This window comes from Lycorma delicatula, chromosome 3 (genome assembly GCF_047948215.1).
Source record: "Lycorma delicatula isolate Av1 chromosome 3, ASM4794821v1, whole genome shotgun sequence".
In the NCBI taxonomy this organism is placed as follows: Eukaryota; Metazoa; Arthropoda; class Insecta; order Hemiptera; family Fulgoridae; genus Lycorma; species Lycorma delicatula.
The window spans coordinates 144,254,992-144,277,257 of NC_134457.1; the positions used below are offsets into that span (position 1 = coordinate 144,254,992).

Genomic DNA, 22,266 nt, shown 5'->3' on the forward strand with positions numbered 1-22,266 from the left:
TGAACAGTGGTTGATTTTATAACCCAACTGCTATCTACAGTTTGGCTACACATTTATGATTTTATACAATTGTTCAAACAACTAATAAATAGTTATTAACAATTATTAACAGTCTGCTGACAATTAAATTTAATTGTTGTAAATATTTCATGAATTTTAAAGTGAAAGGATTTAAATAGTACTTACAACCAAACTGGTTGTAAGATTTTAAAATAAGATTTAGTCATGTAAAAAATAAAATTATATTTAAAATTCAGTAACTTTGTAAAAGTATAATATTTACTTAACCGTTTTGTTTGGAATATTCCTACATGACCTTTCTCAATATTGTGAAGTGTGATCAAAAAATATCAGACTTTGGCTCACAAAAACAAAAATACTTATATTCTTATGTTTCCATCTTTGGAAGTATTTATGAACGTAATCTATTTTCAGTGACCACCATATGTCATCCTCTTGTCATTTTCTTCTGATCTCTTTTCTTTCTTCAAATCGATTTCCTTTAAACAAAAATTTAAGTTTAGGAATGAACCTCAAGTCTGATGTGAAAGGAGCCTGCTAAAGCTGTTCTATCCTGTTGCTTTGCCAAGAATCTGTGGTTAAGTTGTGATGCGTAGGCTGGATCATTGTCATGATGAATTTTTGAATCACCATTTTCCCAAAGGTGCAGTCTCTTGGATCAAATAGCATCTCTTAGCTAAACAGTTATGTAGTACTCTTTATTGACATTTTTCCTAGAGGAGCCATGCCTTGATAACAAAAAAAAAGATTGTCAGCATGTCCTTCACATTGCTTTGTGATTTAAGGCTTTCTTCTGCTACGGATAACTTGAATTTTCCAATGGGATGACTGTACCTTTGTCTCAGCTATAGATCCATTTCCAGTTACTTTTTTCCATAAAATCAGAATCCCCTATTAGCACATTCCATCATCTTGACAACTTGCAGTCTGTTTTCCTTTTGTTCATGGTAGAGACATTTTTGGACAAATTTTACTGGTATGTACAGCATCCCAAGATCTTTCAATAAAATTGAACCATATAATAATTGTTATTTGATAATCATTCATTATTATTTGACCATCTATCGACCTTGTTCGATTTTTTTAGGATTTTTGCTGGTTAGGACTGTTGTCACTTTTGACAAATGTTTGGCCATCTTGACAAGAATACAAATTCTTTAATCTGTGTAATAGCCATAGCTTGATCATCAAAAGCTGTTTGAATCTTCCCAGTTTTCTCTATTTGCATGTCAAAAGTTTCTGACAAAATTTAATGCATATTCACCTGTTCAACCTGTTCTGATATTTTTTACGGCAACAAAAACATGACAAGCACTACTTACACATTTTACTTTTACAGCTGCGAACAGTAACTGTCTACAATAGCAGTAGAACAGTGAATCATATGCATCCTGCATGAGTGAAGGTCACTTTCAATACAGTTCCGCTCTCACGATACAACTGGTTATTGCAATTAAAAAATTCACATCAATTTTGTACATTGGATATTTTCCAAATTGCTGGAAAACTGCAAAGGTGGTATGTCTACCCAAACCTGGGAAAAGTCTGCTCTTTCCCCAGAATTACAGGCCGATCTCCTTATTACCAGTGTTGTTAAAAGGATTTTCCTGAGAGACTTAGGCAACATTTGGGAAAAGAAGTACAGCCTGAGCAATTTGGGTACAGGGAGGGCCACTCAACGACCCTCCAACTGGTTAAAATAATCAACAGTCTTGTCGAGGCCTAAATAGAAAAGCTGCCACCGTTTTTCTAGATGTGGCTAAAGGCTTTGACGAAGTTTGGCATAGAGTGGCTTGCTATATAAACTTGTGCATACGATGATTCCCTGTTGCTATGTCAAATTGATAAGGTCTTATTTACTAGACTGACATTTGTTGTACGTCTAGGGAAATCTATCTCCTCCACCAGAGAGACATAGCCGCTGGAGGCCCCCAAGGAGCAGTGTTTTCGCCGTTCTTGTACACGGCCTATGTCAACAATATGCCGCTGTCAGAAGGAGTCAAAACAGCTCTATACACAAATGACACAGCATTATTATGAATCCAGAAGTATAGATTACATACATGATTGAGAGACTCCAAAGGCAATTGGATCTAGTAGAGCCGTGGCTCGATATGTGGTGACAGTGATGTTCACATACAAGACATGTGCTCCAGCCAGGCAGCTGGAAATCTCAGGAGATAAAATCCCCTTTGGGAAAACAATCACACAATCAAAACAAAGTACCTGGGAGTAGTCCTGGATAAACAGCTTACTTTAGGAGAACCAAAGGGTTACTTACTTTATGTAACCTAAAGGGCAAAGGCCGTCAGGGCCTTACAACACCCAGTACTGAACAGTGCCAGACCATATCCACTGGCGACCAAACTGCTCATTTTTCAGCTATATATCCTGTTGATTCTAACATATGCTTACCTGGCATGGGGAGGAGGCTTTGTTGAACTCCATGGTTCAAAAGAAATTAGAAGCCATCCAAATCATAGTGTGATATTTGGAGCACCTTGGTTCATCAGAAATACCACTTTGCCACGATGCAGGACTGCACACCGTATCTGAGGTGGGGGGTGGCACAGGCACGCAGACTGTTCAGGAGAGCGACCATGTTTGAATACGGCCATCTCCGGGACATCTGCCGAGAGGACCCTACTCCACAGGGTATAAGAAAATACGGCCTCATACGTGGCCTCGTCTAATACAGCCTCATACCATATTAGATGAACCACCGTGAAGAGGCAGTACGGGAGACAAAAAATGACAAACCAGGCTTAGGAGCCTCTAAATCGTGTAACCTATAAATGGAAACTGCGCGAAAATTCCAGTCGCGATAGTGACTGTTTTCACAATTAAATTTTGTTAAAATTATAAAAACCTAGACAACACCTCACACCATCTCACAAAATTTAATTCAGTCAGCATATGCGACTCCCTCCAAAGAAGGGGAAACTAGCGCCCTCCAAATAACTAGGGCCCTAGTATGTGTATTCCTGCTAGCCCATAAAGTGCTAGTACTGAAAGGACTGAAGGGAAATCACGCCGGGAGTACTAGGCTCAAAAACATAGTGTCCCATGGTCAACCCAGTAAATAAATTTCACGCTGGTTCATACAGATAGGAAAGCAAATTACTAAATCCGTCCATAAATAAAACTTAAAATTTATAACCGCCATTAGGCATTACAAATGCCTATTTCTTTTAATGAAATTTTAAAGAAAATTGGTATTGAAATTGAAGCAAAAATTTAGCAAAATGGAGTAGTAGGTTTCCCAATATACTGAATTAATATATGTGACTGGGCTTCTTATCATGCGGGTAAGCCAAGACTTTATTCAGGCATAATGTCACGTAAGGTAAGTAAAACTGTAAATGCTAAAAAAATACATTTGTCAATTAAAACTTAATTGAACCTGTAGCTAACTTCTTTTTTTTTTTAATTTTGGTTGATCAAAATTTATTGATATGCCTTACATATTGCTGATAAGGTTTTAACACACAAGAGGTAAAGCTTGAAAATTTCATAAATGAGGAAAATCTAACATATATAACTAATTACAAAAAAGTAAGTAGCAAAAATAACACAACACGACTCACCTTATCATTTATTTCAGTCCACTGTTTAACAGATAAGGTGATACTGTCAGAAGGTGTACCAATTACAGAAAATGGACGGGGAATGGGGCTAGCTTTTTCACCGCTAAACATTGACTGCGGTCGAGGGGCGAATGGTGAATTATTATTTCTAAACACAACACCACTGTTGGATGGTTTCGTAGGCGGTGGAGAAACAGGAGCTTCTGGTGATGTTGGGATTTCACCCCCAGCATTATTTGCTGATCCTGATCCTATCATTACTTTTGTTCTTCCTAAAAAAAAAAAAAAAATAATTATAATAAAATTTATTACTTTTTTCTTAAAATAAACACATCTTAGTTGTCATTAATCATTAGACTGTATTAAAATACTCTGTTACAATTGAAAGAACAAAGAGGTTAAATGCTCATATTTTAATCTCCAAAGTCTTTCCTCTTTTAACAGGGCTAAATGGTAATTAGTAAATAATTAGAAATAAAAATTTTAACAACTTAAAAACTGTTCAAAACTTACTAACTTGTACAGACACAAATCTACAAAATATATTTTCACAGACCCACAAACTACATTAAAAAAAAAAAAAAAAACACTGAAAAAATATACTTTTGTAATTCAAACCTTTTTACTTTGAAAGAGAAAATATAAAATTAAATACACGATAAACAAATGGTTTTGATAAGATTTTACACTATCAGTAATCACACACAAGGGAAAAGTGGAATAAAAAGCTCAAACTTATATACACACAGCATGTGCAGAAAGTAAAAATCATAATACTTTCAAAAAATAATAGACTCCAATAATCACATGTACAATAATAAATAAATTGAAGTAATATAATGCGTAATAAATCTAATAATGAAATAAACATATCAACCATTAATTAGGGATCATTATAATTAGAAAGATTTTTTAATATATAATAATCATCAATAAAGGCTAATAAAATAACTGATAAACAAATTATCAATATCAGTATACATTTTGAAAAAATAGGTTATCTATTAACAGTGACACTTCTAAACATTTAAAAAAATCATGTTTAAATACACAATAGGAAAAATCAGTAGATTAAATGTTATAGAGTGTGTTAAAATTTATTAATCCAGATTAAATGAAAAAAAAAAAAAAACATTCCAGAAAATGTATTAACTAAATTACAATGGGTTGAATCTTACCAAGGCTTACACAGTTGTACTTAACAGTCTGCTGTTAATTTAAGAAAGTAAATAAATTGGATCCTGGCAATTTTTATCTGTTTTTATGATTAAACAGGTTGAAGAAGTCAGTCGAGTGGGAGTTTTTGTCGCGTGAAGATATGGTCTTTGTTGTTCTGTATGCTATTTGAGTTTTGAATTGGTTTTTGCAGTTTTTTACTGGATTGTACATTGGCAAATATCGATTAATTAAATGGATGTGTTTTTATAAATCTGAAGATTTTGGATAATGGACGACCTTGTGATTTTTGTATTTTAAAGCTTTATTGCCAGTAAGCAATAAGTCATTATCGACATTTTTTTGGTAGATTAATTTTAATTTTAGTGGTAAATAAGAAGGCAGGTTATCTTCTTGATAACATAGACTATTATTTAGTTTAGATATATAAGCTATTTTATAGCTTTTATATATATAGTTAAAGCTACTGCTGTTGGTGATATTATAAATTGTAATTATATTGATTTTTTTTCCCTGGCACTGGGTGCGATTTGAAAACATGAAATGGATAAGGAAGACATACTTAAAACATCCAGGGTGCTGACAAGATTGCTGACATGGGGAGAGAGTGTGCCAGTTCCGTCAATGAAAGGTGTCAGCGGCCATTGAGTCTGTTGAGGAGAAAACCAAACAACTGCTGACAAATAATGGGGATGAACATGGCATGAAGAGAGCAGAGCGAAGTAGCTGAGAAACCCCCAAGAAGGCTTTTAAAGTGGATAGACTCTGAACATTCGTGCTCTCATTGCCCGACTCCAGATGGTGACTAAGTAATTTGAGGAGAGGGTAGAAAAAACACCAGAGTAAGACACTTAAACGAGTATAAAAAGAGTTGGACAATTTGGTCGCATATCAGAAGAAGTCGTCACGGGTGAATTGTTCCACACAAATTGATATGGAGGTTAGTCAGAATAAGGTGTTGTAACTATTGGAGGGTGGAGTGCACAATGATGATCTAGATGAATTAATTATGATGCGATGGCTGAAGGTATGTTATAACCATATGATTGAGAAGGAGACCTGTTTTTGTGAACACGATGATGTGGCCATCACCATTTAGGAGGCCTAAATAATAGGTTAAAAAATCAAGTAGAATGTAATTATGTGATTCTGAGATGCAAAAGAACGCTACATCAACTATATGAGGTTCAATGGTAATTAGAGTTTGATGAAAGCAAGTGATTTAAATATTAAAGATAAAAAAAATAAGCTACAAATCTAAAGTAGCAATTAATTTCTGTTATTTCCTGTCAGTTTTGTTGAAATCTATTTCATACAAAAAAATGAATATACTTTGCACAACAGGTGAAAACTGAATTTTTTAAAAACTGCACTCTTTTTGGTTCAACTCAAAAGCAAATTAATGTAGGACTGAAATAGTGTGTTAATGACAAGGAAAATGTAAATGTAAAAAGTTATTTTAATGAAAAATTTCATTAAAAATTATTGGTTTCTTTATTGTATTATACTGCATTCCTTATGACTTAATGGTTCCAAAAAATATTTAATTTTCTAGGGTGTAAGATCGTGAAAGTTCAAGGATATTGCTTTAGTTCTCATTATATGACTGGTTTTAATATTAAAATTTGTCTTATAAAATTATTTGATTAATTATTATTAAAGTGCTCACATAATCACTCAATGGATGAAAAAAAATAAGAACATTTTCTTTTTGACACTATAAAGTTTGGTACTATTTATAATTTATTAGTTTATAGTACTATTTATTGGTACTATATTAGTTTTGTAATTTACCAACTACAGGAACACAGGGGAAGGTACCACACCCACTTGCAGTTTATAAAGATTCTAAATTTTAAATTATTAATCCAGATATTTTTTTTATGAAATTCTGTTTATCATTTTATTTGGCTACATAAAAAAATTAGTTTCTCCTTTCATCATATAAAACTGACAAAATAAATACTAGTAAACATTTTTAATACATTTACTTCACGAGGACAATTTGCCTGTCACAAAGAATATAATCAGTTCTATTCAAAAGGTAAAACAATACACACTTAAGATATTTATTTATCAAAAATGTATACAATCTTCATTTGTTAATATGCAGCAGCAGCTTACAACAGGAATTTTATAATTATTAATGAATAACCAGGGGAGAGGAAAAATTATGGATGAGAAGGGAGTTATACTGTAAATTACTGCAAAAGTGGAATTATAAAGTAAATTTTTTCAATAAAAGTATTAAAATAATATTAAATTTGTGTCAGTTGTTGTAACCATAATGTTGTAAAAAAATATTACATGAGGTATTACAAGATCTAATGACTGAAAGAATGAATGGTTTCCTCTTGCATTCTTATGAGCAGAATATAATATTAATTATCAGCATACCAATCAACCTATTGAAATTCATTTCACTTTCAAGATCTATGAGAGGACAACTTCAAACTGCTTAACATTGTGTTCAGTGGCTGTATAGTAATAGTATTACTCTCAGAGAAAGCAGCTCTAAATGGTGCCATTTATACTTCAATGTTTTACAAGTGATGCAAACATTTATAATATAAAATAGCTTTCTGTGGAAATTATAATCAATCAACAGACAATGTCTGTAGCAAGAGAAAAAAACATTAAATAATTTAAAATAAGAAGAAAAGAAAGTTAGTAAAAAATTACTAATTCAATATTTTTAAGTTATTAAATTATTTTCTATTTGAACATAATGAACCAATTTGAACACATACCTTCACTTAACTTAGATTATAAGAGTTTACTAGTTAAAATAAACGGTTTTTTAAGCAACATTATATTTGAACTCTTTTAAAAAGCTAAATTATGCTTACAACATAATTTGATTATGTAAAATAATATAACATTAAGAATACAAAATTGTTTGCTTTTGGTTATTTAAAAAAAACATTTAACAGTATGATTATTATTACTATTAAAAAAAGAACATTTTATTACTTATTAATGCACTAATCATAATCTTAATATTTTCAACACATCTTAGAATTAGTTCTTGTAATAATCTATAAGTAAAAAAAAACTAATAATAAAATCCAATTAAAATTTCTAGTTTTATCTCAACAAAAAATTCATTAGTAAATGATGTGTAAGAAAACAATCATACAATTTAATAATTAAAATAATACAAATGCATGTGAAACACACACACACACACACACACATACACACATACACACACACGTCAAACTTTTTTTATTAGGACTTACTGGAATTTAATAACAATCAACTATTTGTAATAACTTGGTAAAAAGTAGTAAAAAAGAGAATCACAGAATACACTGGTAAACAATGAAATAAACACGAACATGTAAATGAACTATAGATTACAACTATGATGTACATATATATATATATATATATATATATATATATATATGTGTGTGTGTGTGTAATAATAATGGAGGGGAGACACAAAAATAATTAGCAATACAAATTATACTAAAATATATGGGTAAAGCAGTATTGATTGCTTTACTTTACTGTGAGATGAGAATAATGCTATGACCAGTTAACCAATTAGATATGGTTGGACAGGTTTTCATAAAGAATAAAAAGAAACATTAGAAAAGAATGGATAAAGGAGTGAGACAGTGTTATGGGATACAGGAAGTGTATGTAACATGAGTTTACAGATGCGTGAAAAATAAAACAACAGTACTTGTTTGAAGTGTAATATACAGAAAGAAATAGAGCATTTAATTAAGAAGATTAACATAGGAACTCTCTTTCTAGTATCACAATGGAAATAATTAACAAAAAATATGAATGAAGAATAATGTAACAAAGGTATTTTTTTTTCTTTTATTAAAGTATATCACACCACTTTATGAATGCAACAGAGAAAAAAAAACAGAGAAAAAAGTGATCAATTTAAAAAATACTGAAAATTATTTTGTCACATTAATATGTAATTAAAACAATTAACTCTGAAAACTAATTGATTGGCTCCACGTTAAAAGGGCCAATGTTAAATTTTTCCGATTTTTGTTTTTTCCATCTAACATGTTATTTAACTAGGTCTTTCATTTGGTGTTAAAAGGACACTTGTAACTAATTGTTAAAGCATATGATGATGGTAGGATTAAACTTCATTTCAAGGTAAAAGGGCATAATGCCACTGATTCTCTTTAGCTAGGAGAACCTTGCATGTAAGATTTTCTTTTAAGTTAAATTTATATTCTTTTTCAGCCTGAAATTAACGATTAACAATATTCTTAATCCTTGTTATTAGTTAATAAAATCTAATCCAGTTTAGCATAAGACTTACCTTACTTTTTAACAGGGAATGAACTATTACTTTGTTGTTAAATGTTCTAAATATTTTAATTTACACTGCACTTTTATTAAAACTCTATAATATTCAGGTAACCTGTTAATTAATTTGCTAATCAATTTTTTATTTTATCTCTTATTGATTTGTTTTTGTTTGTTTCTGTTGCAGGCAATATAAAATTCATTTTTGATTATTTTTTTAATATAGAAAACTTTCCCAATAAAGACTTGCAAGATGTTTATCTTTCAGGAAATCCAATAAAGAAAAATTGCAAAATGCAGAGGAGAATTTTATAAGGCAGTCATTTTTGTATAATTTAATGGCTGATACTTCTCAAGTTGAGGTATGTTTTAAGGCTTTTATTTCTACTTTTAATATAACCGAAAAGAGATTAGACAATTAAGGGATTTAAAGGTGGTAGGAAAACCAATTAAGATAAGAGAGGTCTACATATTAATAATATCACTTCACCTGATATGACAAACATGTCAACATATTAAATCATTTCCCATAAAACAGTCACTACACTGAAGAAGAAAGTTTTTTACATTCTGAGTTAAATGTAGCAAACAATGAATCTCCTTAAAGAAAAGTATCCTACTTCTAAAGTATACTATCATACTACTTACTGGTCTTACTTCAAAGAATTTAAGGTTTGGCCAACCACTAATTGATTAAGTTGCCTCATTTAAATGATGTGGCCAGACGAGTTGCTGTAGGAGTACTTATGGTACAGCTATTTTATCTACGGCAGCTTAATGTTAATATTTTCTGTATACACAACATAAAAGGCTATGATACATGTTAACCATGAAGGGCAAGCAAAAACAAGCCCTCATGAGGTTTGTTCCTTCCTAAATCAGTACATAAATACCACGGTTGACTTCCATTAAACTGAATTGCACCTGTATGACAATTGTCCAGGTCAGAACAAGAATCACTGTGTTTCAAAGTTTCTGATGGCTTTTAACAGATTCCAAAAGAGTGAATGATTTTCCCCAGTTAGAGGTCAAGTTACCTGCCTTGTGATAGGGATTTCTCTAATCATAAAAAGAGCTCTTTAGAAGGCAGATTGGTTATAGTGTTGATGAATTATCAAATTTGATTGTAAATAGTAGCAAAAATCAAAAATTCACTTTTATACAAATTAATGACAACAATGACTGTCATTGTGGCCAAAATATTGCAAAAAATCTGATGTGGACACCACATGACTTCTTTGTAAGGCTATTAAATTACATATACACATATTTTGCTGCACTTCATTTAAACTTATTTCATTTGAAAGTGAGATACAATCCTTCCAATTTTTTAATAAGCAGACTGTTACAAAATTCCTAAAATATTAGTTTTTATTAACATCAAATATTTATACAATTATTAATTCAACAATCTTAGCTGAAATATTAAAAGTCCTTTTATTACTCTTTAAATAAATAGTCTTATCTCTAATAGTATGTTTTTCAAATTATGATGTAACCAACAACAAAACAAAAAAATCAGATGTTTTACCAAATATGACGTGGACACCACATGACTTAATTGTACATCATCTATTAAATTACATATCCACATTTTTTTAAAACGAAAAGTACATAAAATTTAATTTTATTAATAACTTCTGATATTTTTTATTATTATTTATTGTAAAAATTTTTTTACAATCTGAGGTTAATAATTATTAATACATCAATACAATTAAATTAAAATAAAATTTAAAAAAGGGAGATGAAGTCCGATTTTAACCAACGTGCCTTCCCCTTATAAGATGTACTTATGTACATCTTATAAGTATGATATACTTATATGTTCCCCTTATAAGTATGATATACTTATGGTACTTATGAGATATAGCCTAATGAAATATCATACTTATGGGTATATCATAAGTAGCACTTATGATATATTGTTGATAAGCTCTCAATAAGGGCTTATTACAGTCAATTGTAATCAAAAGGGGAGATGCACAACTAGATGTTACAACAGTCCAAAATTTCAACATACTATGGCTAATTGTTTTTGAGTTATGTGAGATACAAACATATGCATGTCATATGTACAGATGTCACACAAAATTAGTCAAAATGGATTCAGGGAAGGTCAAAATGGACATTTCCATTGAAATCTGTAAACCAACATTTTCCATATTCAAATACTTCCTTTACTTCATACAAGCAAATAAAAGCTGCAATCAGTGTAGAAACCATCCATAAACATTGGGATGAGAAAGTTTCCTTTGAAATAAGCAGTTTCTATCAATTTTAATTTGATCAACAATTCATGGTATGACAAAATATATTTTTTATGTCTAAAACACCAAAAAATCAAGTGCAGCTTCCCAAAATCTACTCACATTTGTGTAAAAAAAGGGTCTCAGTGAAGGTATCTAAACTAAAAGACACTAAAAATGAACAGAATATGTTCCAGATGAGAGATATTATTACAGTATAATTTCAGTTTGTCTATGAGTTGGTGATGTAAATAATGATTCAAAGTATATTGTTAACTTATTAAATTTTTAAGGAGCATATATTAAGTTTGTTTTTGTATTTTACTGTGAATAACAATAAAGAATTTTCATGTATAATGTGTTTCTGTATATATCATTACTAAGAGTATCACATTACATGTTAAAAGGACCCTTGTTCATAAATGTTTAGGTCTTTATTCATGAGTCCAATGAAATACACTATAATTCATATAACATCATTTTATGTAACAAATCACAACAAAAGAATATTCACAGCAAAACCTTTGTTGTGAATCAAAAACTAATATGCAGTTTACATAAACAAGTTTTTCATGGTTTGTCGTAAAAATGGTTTTGTGCACTTTTGTCCTTTTAACATAAGTTATTCAATTACATGTTTCACAACCACCAGTTTTTTATAATTATCTATTAAGAACAATCATCTTAGTTCCTTCATCAATTTTATTATAACTGTTATAACCAACATCAGTTTTGAGGTTACAACACAGTTAGGCGTGTAACTGAATACATATGATTTATGCAATTTTTTTTTTAATCTTTTCTCTGCTATAGCTATATGCAAATTTCACACTGACTGGCCACTTATCAAAAGAATATTAGTTTCACGTCATGTAAGTTTTTTTTAATACAGATATATTCCTCCTCTATGAGACCTTGCTGTTGGTGAGGGGGCTTGAATGCTCAGGGATACAGAGTAGCTGGACCGAAGGTGCAACCATATCGGAGAGGTATTTGTTGAGAGCCAGAGTAAGGAATGATTCCTGAAAGAGGGCTCTTTCAGTAGTTGTTAGGGGCGTGAGTCAGATGATTTAAACGGCCATATCAACATCACTCAGTCCTCTGAGTACTGCAGAGCTGAAAGCAATGGAAAACTACAGCTGCTTTTTTCCCAAGAAAATGTGGCTCTCTGCATTTTCATATAGCAATGATGGAGGAGTCTTCCTTGGTAAAATATTCCGGAGGTAAACTAGTCCCCCGTTCGGATCTCCGGGTGGGGACTACTAAGGAAGAGGTCACCAGAAAATAAAAAAATTACATTCTATGAGTCGGAGCGTGGAATGTTAGAAGTTTAAAAAAGGTTGGTAGGCTAGAAAATTTAAAAAGGGAAATGGATAAATGTGGATGTAGTAGGAATTAGTGAGGTTCAGTGGGAAGAGGAAGGCGACTTTTGGTTAGGTGATTTTAGAATAATTAACTCAGCTTCAAATAATGGGCAGGCAGGAGTAGGCTTCATAATGAACAAGAAGATAGGGAAGAGAGTAGAGTATTTCAAAACGCATAGCGATAGAATCATTGTAATACGGATAAAATCAAAACCTAAACCGACAACGATTGTTAACGTCTATATGCCTACAAGCTCCCATGATGATGATGAGGTAGAGTATGTATACGAAGAGATTGATGAAGCAATTAAACATATAAAAGGAGATGAAAATTTAATAATAGTTGGAGATTGGAATGCAAGCATTGGAAAAGGCAAGGAAGGAAATATAGTGGGTGAATACGAGCTGGGCAAAAGGAATGAAAGAGGGGACCGACTTATAGAGTTTTGCACGAAGTATAATTTAGTAATTGCCAACACCCAATTTAAAAATCATAATAGAAGAATATACACTTGGAAAAAGTCAGGATATACTGCAAGTTATCAGATAGATTATATCATGGTTAAGCAAAGATTTAGAAATCAACTCGTTGACTGCAAAACTTACCCTGGAGCAGACATTGATAGCGACCATAATTTGGTGATAATGAAATGTAGATTGGGGTTTAAAAAGCTGAAGAAAAGGTGTCAGATGAATCGTTGGAATTTAGAGAAGCTTGAGGAAGAGGAGGTAAAGAAGATTTTTGAGGAGGACATCGCAAGAGGTCTGAGTAAAAAAGATAAGGTAGAAAATGTAGAAGAAGAATGGGAGAATGTTAAAAAGGAAATTCTTAAATCAGCAAAAGCAAACTTAGGCGGAATAAAGAGAACTGTTAGAAAACCTTGGGTTTCAGACAATGTATTGCAGCTGATGGATGAACGTAGAAAATATAAGAATGCTAGTGATGAAGAAAGTAAAAGGAACTATCGGCAATTAAGAAATGCTATAAACAGGAAGTACAAACTGGTGAAAGAAGAGTGGATTAAAGAAAAGTGTTCAGAGGTGGAAAGAGAAATGAACATTGGTAAAATAGACGGAGCATACAGGAAAGTTAAGGAAAATTTTGGGGTACATAAATTAAAATCTAATATGTGTTAAACAAAGATGGTACACCAATATATAATACGAAAGGTAAAGTCGATAGATGGGTGGAATATATTGAAGAGTTATATGGAGGAAATGAATTAGAAAGTGGGTTATAGAGGAAGTTGAGGAGGAGGAAATGGGAGAAACAATACTGAGATCTGAATTTAAGAGAGCATTAAAAGATTTAAATGGCAGAAAGGCTCCTGGAATAGACGGAATACCTGTAGAATTACTGCGCAGTGCAGGTGAGGAAGCGATTGATAGATTATACAAACTGGTGTGCAATATTTATGAAAAAGGGGAATTTTCATCAGACTTCAAAAAAAGTGTTATAGTCATGATACCAAAGAAAGCAGGGGCAGAAAAATGTGAAGAATACAGAACAATTAGTTTAACTAGTCATGCATCAAAAATCGTAACTAGAATTCTATACAGAAGAATTGAGAGGAGAGTGGAAGAAGTGTTAGGAGAAGACCAATTTGGTTTCAGGAAAATTATAAGGACAAGGGAAGTAATTTTAGGTCTCAGATTAATAGTAGAAGGAAGATTAAAGAAAAACAAACCAACATACTTGGCGTTTATAGACCTAGAAAAGGCATTCGATAACGTAGAGTGGAATAAAATGTTCAGCATTTAAAAAAAAATAAAGGTTCAAATACAGAGATAGAAGAACAATTGCTAACATGTACAGGAACCAAACAGCAACAGTAATAGTTGAAGAACATAAGAAAGAAGCCGTAATAAGAAAGGGAGTCCGACAAGGGTGTTCCCTGTCTCCGTTACTTTTTAATCTTTACATGGAACTAGCAGTTAATGATGTTAAAGAACAACTTAGATTCGGAGTAACAGTACAAGGTGAAAAGATAAAGATGCTACGATTTGCTGATGATATAGTAATTCTAGTCGAGAATAAAAAGGATTTAGAAGAAACAATGAACGGCATAGATGAAGTCCTACGCAAGAACCATCGCATGAAAATAAACAAGAACAAAACAAAAGTAATGAAATGTATTAGAAATAACTAAGATGGACCACTGAATGTGAAAATAGCAAGAGAAAAATTATGGAGGTAGAAGAAATTTGTTATTTGGGAAATAGAATTACTAAAGATGGACGAAGCAGGAGCGATATAAAATGCTGAATAGCACAAGCGAAATGAGCCTTCAGTCAGAAATATAATTTGTTTAAATCAAAAATTAATTTAAATGTCAGGAAAAAATTTTGGAAAGTATATGTTTGGAGTGTCGCTTTATATGGAAGTGAAGCTTGGACAATCGGAGTATCTGAGAAGAAAAGATTAGAAAGTTTTTGAAATGTGGTGCTATAGGAGAATGTTAAAAATCAGATGGGTGGATAAAGTGACAAATGAAGAGATATTGCGGCAAATAGATGAAGAAAGAAGCATTTGGAAAAATATAGTTAAAAGAAGAGATAGACTTACAGGCCACATACTAAGGCATCCTGGAATAGTTACTTTAATATTGGAAGGGCAGGTAGAAGGAAAAAATTGTGTAGGCAGGTCACGTTTGGAATATGTAATCCTACATCCCTAACAATTTGTTAGGGATGTAGGGGGTGGTATACTGAAATGAAACGACTAGCACTAGGTAGGGAATCTTGGAGAGCTGCATCAAACCAGTAAATGACTGAAGACAAAAAAAAATCTGCTGAAAATTTGGTTTAAATTGGTGTAATAGTTTTGAAGATATAATTTTTTACTTTTAGTACTGTAATACAGCTGCTGGTTGGGCATTTAAATTACTGGCAGCAGGGTAGGGCTTTAAAAATTTAAATAAAAAAATAAGTTCAAATTTAAAAAAAATCATTAATTGAAATATTTAAAAATAATATACTTTATCATATAATAAAATAGAATTTTAGGAATAGTAGCGAGTAAATAAAATAGATAAAAAAATAAAAGGATGAAAAACATGTGATACAAATGTACGTATACAAAAAACCTAGAAATATTGTGAGGTTCATTTAATATTTTAAATCAAACAGCTGTGGAGACAAAACAGTTGGTAAGAGGATTATGATACTTTCAGAACAAATTGGTAACCCTGTGATGAGTTTTGATCAGCTGTTTGTATAACTGTTGTTTATAACCTCAACATCATATTTTACAATGACAAGTTTTCTTGAATTTTGCAAAATAGTTGAACAGTGATCTGTTTTTTGCTTTCTAAAGGTGAAAAAAACCGGTTAACATTAACTCTCGTATCACTAAAACAATGGACAAAGTTGTACGAACCACAGGAATTTTTACAAGCATAGAAAAATTTAAAGACTTCTCAAACTACACTGACTGACAAGCACTATTCTCGAAGTCCAATTGAAGTTTCAACTCTAGCACTTGAAACTCGCACGTACTCTGTCTAAAGCAAACAGATTACAGTTGAAAAATTACAAGTGTTTGTAAAGTATAACATTATCACCAACAAGCTCAAGTACTGTAAAACAAGCACAAGATGGGTTCCAAGAGAGTTGACAGATCTCCATATGGAGACAAGATGTTCACATGTGCACAGAACAAACAACAGTATCACAAGAAAAGAGATGCTTTTTACTAAGTGTTGTAATTTGTGATGAGGTAAGGATTAATCATTTATAAGAGCATGGAGTGGTAACACACAAATTCACCGATCAAGAAAAAAATCTGAACTCAACAGCCAGCAGGAAAATTCATGATGACAATCTTTTGGGTGGCAAAAGAATTGGTTTTTGTCATATTTCTAAAAGATCAAAGTATAATATCTCATATTACTGTTAATATGCTTGGCAACAAAGTGAAGAAAGCAATTGAAAAAACACCCTGGATCTCAGAGCAAATGTCACAATAATGCCTGGTCTCACACATTATGTGCCCCTCATTAGCCAAATCTTTCCCACTTGTGATGATTACTTTCTTTTGAAATATTTGAAAGTGAAAGTGTATAGAAACAAACCATAAGCTTTACCAGAACTTAAGGAAGCTATTATGACGAGAATTGTAGGCTACCCCACAAAACATGTTTCAGCATGTCATATTGAACTTCAGTCAGTGACTAGAGGAATGCGTGCACCAAAATAAGCACCACTTGGATGAAATCATTTCAAAACATAGATGATTAATAAAACTCACACATACTCTGTCTAAGAAGGCAAACAGGTTAAAGTTGAAAAATTACAAGTGTTGGTACATTATCACCAACAAGCTAACTGTCTTTTTTGTTGTTGAAATCAAACAAAGAACACGGGCTCACTTTGTATTACTGAACTTAACATTTGAAAACACATCAAAGTATTATTTTTCAAGTTACTTATTATAATAAATATATAAACCGCTTATCTACAATTACATATGTAACATGTCCAAGCACTTTCAGAAGAGTAATTTCCATCATCAGGAATTCACTAAGTTATTAAGTATGTAATAATAAATAAAACTCCAGATATTAATTATATAATTTTTTTAATTTTATTTATGTAGTATACATCTTGTCTGTATGATGGTTTCAATTGTTAGGTATAGTTGAGGTAGGGGATCAGTTACTAATAAGCTAATAAGTTACTTATTTTGATTATAGAGTATAAAATATAGATTATTGGAAGATACTTCTAAGACATATTTTTGGAAGTCTTTAACTATCTTCTGTCTGCGTATTTTTTGTATTTCATGACAGCCTCTAAAACCACGATACTAATAAAAATAAATGCGCCTCTAAAATATCATAAAGATACAGACCTAAAACATATTGGTTGTCTTTTTTCAAAACACCGACTTTTAAAACAAATAAATTATTTCAAACTTTTCCAAGCAATAATCATGTAGCACACATATCCTTTTAGACAAACAACATGAAGAAAAAACTGCACAATGTTCAAGCTGTTGGGACAAATATTCCAGCAGCATTGTAATATATGCTCCAAGTTCTAGGATGGTTACAAGTATGTTAAATCTGATACATTTAGAAGGTAAATTTCTTTAGTTTGTAGCAAATGTTTTTACTCCCTTGAAAAAGATGAGAAAGTGTTAACAGTAATAAATAAAAAAAAAACTTTTTTTTAAAAATAAAAATTACACAAGAATCCCTCATACCCATACAACTAAAAAATACTCATAATTAAAACAATGCATTTCCTTAACAATTTTTATTACATTTACCTGAAAAAATCCTAAAAACTAATTTTCCTTCCTAAAACACCTACATATTCAAGACTACAGATATTTAAGTTTTAAATACTTGTTAAAGATTAAAAATTTTTATTTCAGTAAAGCCATTTTTAATGAATGAAAGATTTTTTTACATCTTAAAAATGTATCCCTGAACTATTTATTTTTTGTTGTAATTTTTGGGTGGTAATAACCTGCTTGGTAGATAAAAAAAGTCTAGTAACTAATAATTTTATACTAATTTAAATTTACATTATTTTAAAACTGATAATTTATATTAATTAAATTAATCTTAACAATTCAGTGTTGTTATAGTCACTGTAATTAATCTGTTTATTATCCAGCTAATTTTATTTACTTGTTCATATAAAATATGTACACAATTTTAAATATGCACAAGATTCTTTTAAAAATAATTGAAAGTAAAAATAAATTCAAATTCATTTTATAAAAGTTTGAGTGTGTATGCAACTATAGGTAGTTCATTTATAATTATACATAATGATTAGAAATTAGTAACCTATAAATATTAAAAACAATATTGTGTAATATAATACTGGGTAATGATATACACATACCTTGTGAGAACTGTCTCCTAGCATGATTCATTTTTAATTCTTCAAGCCATGCACTATTTATGCCTTGCCCTTTAGTATCTGCATGAGTATCAACACTGCCATTCATCAGTCCAAGAGAATTTGTAATACTAGAAGAATCCTTTAAAATAAAAAATAATTATTCATATAGTAATACCAAAATAACACACTAATGCATGAGTAATATCTAATTTTATTGTAGTTAGTGGTTCATAATTTTTCAAATTAATAAACCATTTAAAGCCAAATGCAATAACTATTCTATGGCTACATAATAATTTTATTAAAATTTTATAATCCCTCTAATATATAACAGATGGCTGCAATTTCAAACAATGTAAAACATTTAATACTAAATCTAAAATCATGCTTAACTATTCTCCATCAAACATGTTTATGCATTAATATATTGCGCATCTCTTAATATTGCAGAGCTAAAATGTAGACAGAATTAATTAAAAACATAAATACAACTGTACCGACATATAGTTATAATATACAACTTTATCTGAAAGTTGTATCTATATATTATTTACACTGGTATAATCTCAATCAAATTCTAAATATTTAGCAGATTTAATGTATTTTATTTATATTTCATATATAACAACAAAACTATCTTACAAACAATATTAACTATCATGGCAAAATTGGGTTACTCATCTATTCAATTGGTAGTTTAATATAAATCAAGTTATTTTACAAAAAGGCAAATTACATTTATCAGATGTAGATTGGACTCATTTTACAAAGAAAAATTAAAATCTGGGGATAGATTATAAAAATTTTATATCTGAATAATGTACATACTTACTCTGGATAAGAGTCAAACAATAACACACACAATGAATGATCAAAAACATGTTAAACCATCAGATCAATATTGATGATATGTACATATGGGACAACACTATCTGCCAAGCAACCAAAAGTTACATAATAATTATGAAATTAATATAGATTAATATATTTATGGAGGTTTAAATTTTAATAAAATAATTAAAAGTAGTAATTAATGTGATATATCCACCTTACCAGCAATTAAGTGCTACGTGCATATGAAATCTTTCGGTTTTTTCAAACAATCATCAGGAGTTAAATTATAATTAAGTCAAAAGTTAAAATACATATGCAGTCATGACTTTGCATGTTCACAATATACTAAAAAGAATATAAAGTTACTCTAGTGGACTGAAATGTAATTAAAAGGAAAACCATGTTATCAGAAATTATATTTTAGTTATGATTATTATTTCTTTACATTTGTATTTAGTACTTGTTTAAATAAATCTTTAAAAAATTTCTGTTCATTAATTAATTTTTTTGTATTTAATGTATTAAATTTAACGTATTTTGATTGTTAAGTACAACCATTATCTAAAATATGTTCATTATCAATGTGTTCTTTGCATGTACAGCAAATTTACAATTTGACATACAGACATACATCATATTGCCATCCTCACAAACCGGACTATATACCCCCTGTTTGTTAAGGTTAGAATCATTTACTGTTTGTTTACCGTCTTAATAATTATTGTTAATATATTTAATTAATTTATCATTAGTTACAATTATTATTATAATAACTTTTATCATCAGAACAAGTTGAAGTAAATTTAATATTTTAAAAATTAAGAATGTTTAAAAAGCAATAAAATTTGCTTAAACCAGTTACATTAACATGCTCTGAGATTATGACTATCACAAGTGCTACGCAATGGATAAATAATTACAGGTAATAATATACCTGTATAGGTAATAAATCTTTTCATTTTACTAATATAATAATAATGCAGTAAACAGTATTAAATAACTAATTAGGATAAAAATATTAAAATTAAAGTATAAAATCAAACTTAACAATGAGTTCCTTTAATTTTGACTAGTTCATTTACATTTTTTTATCTTCAGTACAGTACTGTTTAGTTTCTGCATCACAATGTCATAAGTAAGGCAGGTTGTTCTTCATTTCAGGATCGGCGTAAATGTTATGCCTTTCTGTTTGTTCCCAAATGGCTTTGCCTTTTCCTCTTGGGTACACTCACAACCATTGCTGTATTCATATTATTAAATAAATTTTTTCTCACCTTCTTTTTGTGTCTACCATGTGTGCTATAATTATGATTCTCATGCATTATCACTTCAATTTCAATAATTTTACACCTGTTCTTTGTTCACCTACAATGTTTTGTCAAAAAATGTTTTGTAAAAAAGAGGTGGACATGATGGGGACAATCAATCATTCCTACAAACCTCTTTGAATATATCTGAAAACAATTCTGTAACAGATTTCTTAAATTTAGTAAGAAACATGAGATTGATACTCAATTTTTCAACTAGGCATGACTTCATCTCTAGTGGTAAAAATAGATAAGTAAAAATCACTGCTTTGCCTAAAATATGTGAGTTATGTTTTCATGCAAATTCTTATTGAATTCCAATAAGATGTATATAATTATCATAACAAACCCAATCCCAGGAACTTTATTACCAAACCTTGTACATTTTATTTTATTTCAAACAACTGAATTTCTTAACAAAAGGTTTTATCATAAAAACCCTCAATCAGGCCTCTGTTATAAAACTTAAATCCCTGTAATAAATTTTTCTACTCTGGCTCCAAAAATTTTAGAAGTGATGGAATCTTAGAGCTTGACATTCATTACTCCTTTTTTTCCATTCTTGGTTTGTGGGGTTGATTAGTTACGCAACAGAATTTTGTTTGATACTACATTTTATTTAAATTTTACACTTTTTAAATGTTAAAATTAATGATGCAATTCTTCACAATAAATTAATGTTCCAACCATGAACAAATGATATTGGGAAAAGTTATTTATCAACAATAATATGTAATTACCGATAATGAATTTTTTAAAAAAGGATAAGTAAAATTTATAACTGAATTTCTGGGAAGTTTTAATTCTAAGTGACATTTCTCAAGATTAAACTTGCTGTTATCTAGTAGAAATATTTAAAATTTTTTAAAATTAAATCTTAGTTAAAAAGTATGAGGCTCAGCTGATAAATTTTGCACACTAGCATGCTACATGATAGACAAAAGGTACTCTATTGAGTTGGACGCCACGTCCAACTCAATAGAGTACCTTTTGTCTCTGCAAACGAAAGCTAAAATCCCCCTCTACTAATCTGTGATAATGCGTTGAAACCAGTTTACTAGCTTGTTTTCAGTAGCAGGTAAAATGGAGTCAAAAGTACAGTCAATATGTCAACATGGTTAAAACAGTGTGCAGTGATACAATTTTTAACAGCAGAAAATGTGAATTCTACGAATATTTTTCATTGTTTAAAAGCGATTTACAGTAGTGAAACTGTTGACAGTACTGTGAATAGGTGGACGTTGAAATTTCACAAATGTGAAGTTGGTAAAGCGACAATTGAGGATGCACCTTGCAGCAGATGACCAGTTCTGTGACTGATGTAAAACATCGAAAGAGGTGGATGATTTGCTTCAAAGTGACTGGCAAATCACCCAGCAACGCATTATTATTCAGTTAGGCATATGTAAAGAATGAGTAGGCTATATTATTGAGCAACTGGGTTACCGTAAAATCCCTGTGCAAACTCTCTGATGGCTTTCTGCAAGCTGTAGTTTGAGCCGCATCTGCCATACCTGCCAGATTTGGCTCCATGAGACTTTCACTTCTTCCCTAATCTCAAGAGGGATCTCAAAGGTAA

At 30.7% G+C, this 22,266-nt stretch overlaps 1 protein-coding gene across 3 annotated transcripts in view; it reads right to left on the reverse strand.

Moving 5' to 3' along the window:
- The window catches only part of cindr (CIN85 and CD2AP related), a 99,196-nt gene that overhangs the window by 22,152 nt on the left and 54,778 nt on the right, over positions 1-22,266 (reverse strand). For all 3 annotated transcript variants that reach the window (XM_075360725.1, XM_075360723.1, XM_075360724.1), the window contains 2 exons: positions 18,547-18,685; positions 3,609-3,880 (listed from right to left, as the gene is read on the reverse strand). In XM_075360725.1, the coding sequence (XP_075216840.1) occupies positions 3,609-3,880; positions 18,547-18,685 (411 nt within the window). The remainder of the gene's footprint in view (positions 1-3,608; positions 3,881-18,546; positions 18,686-22,266) is intronic.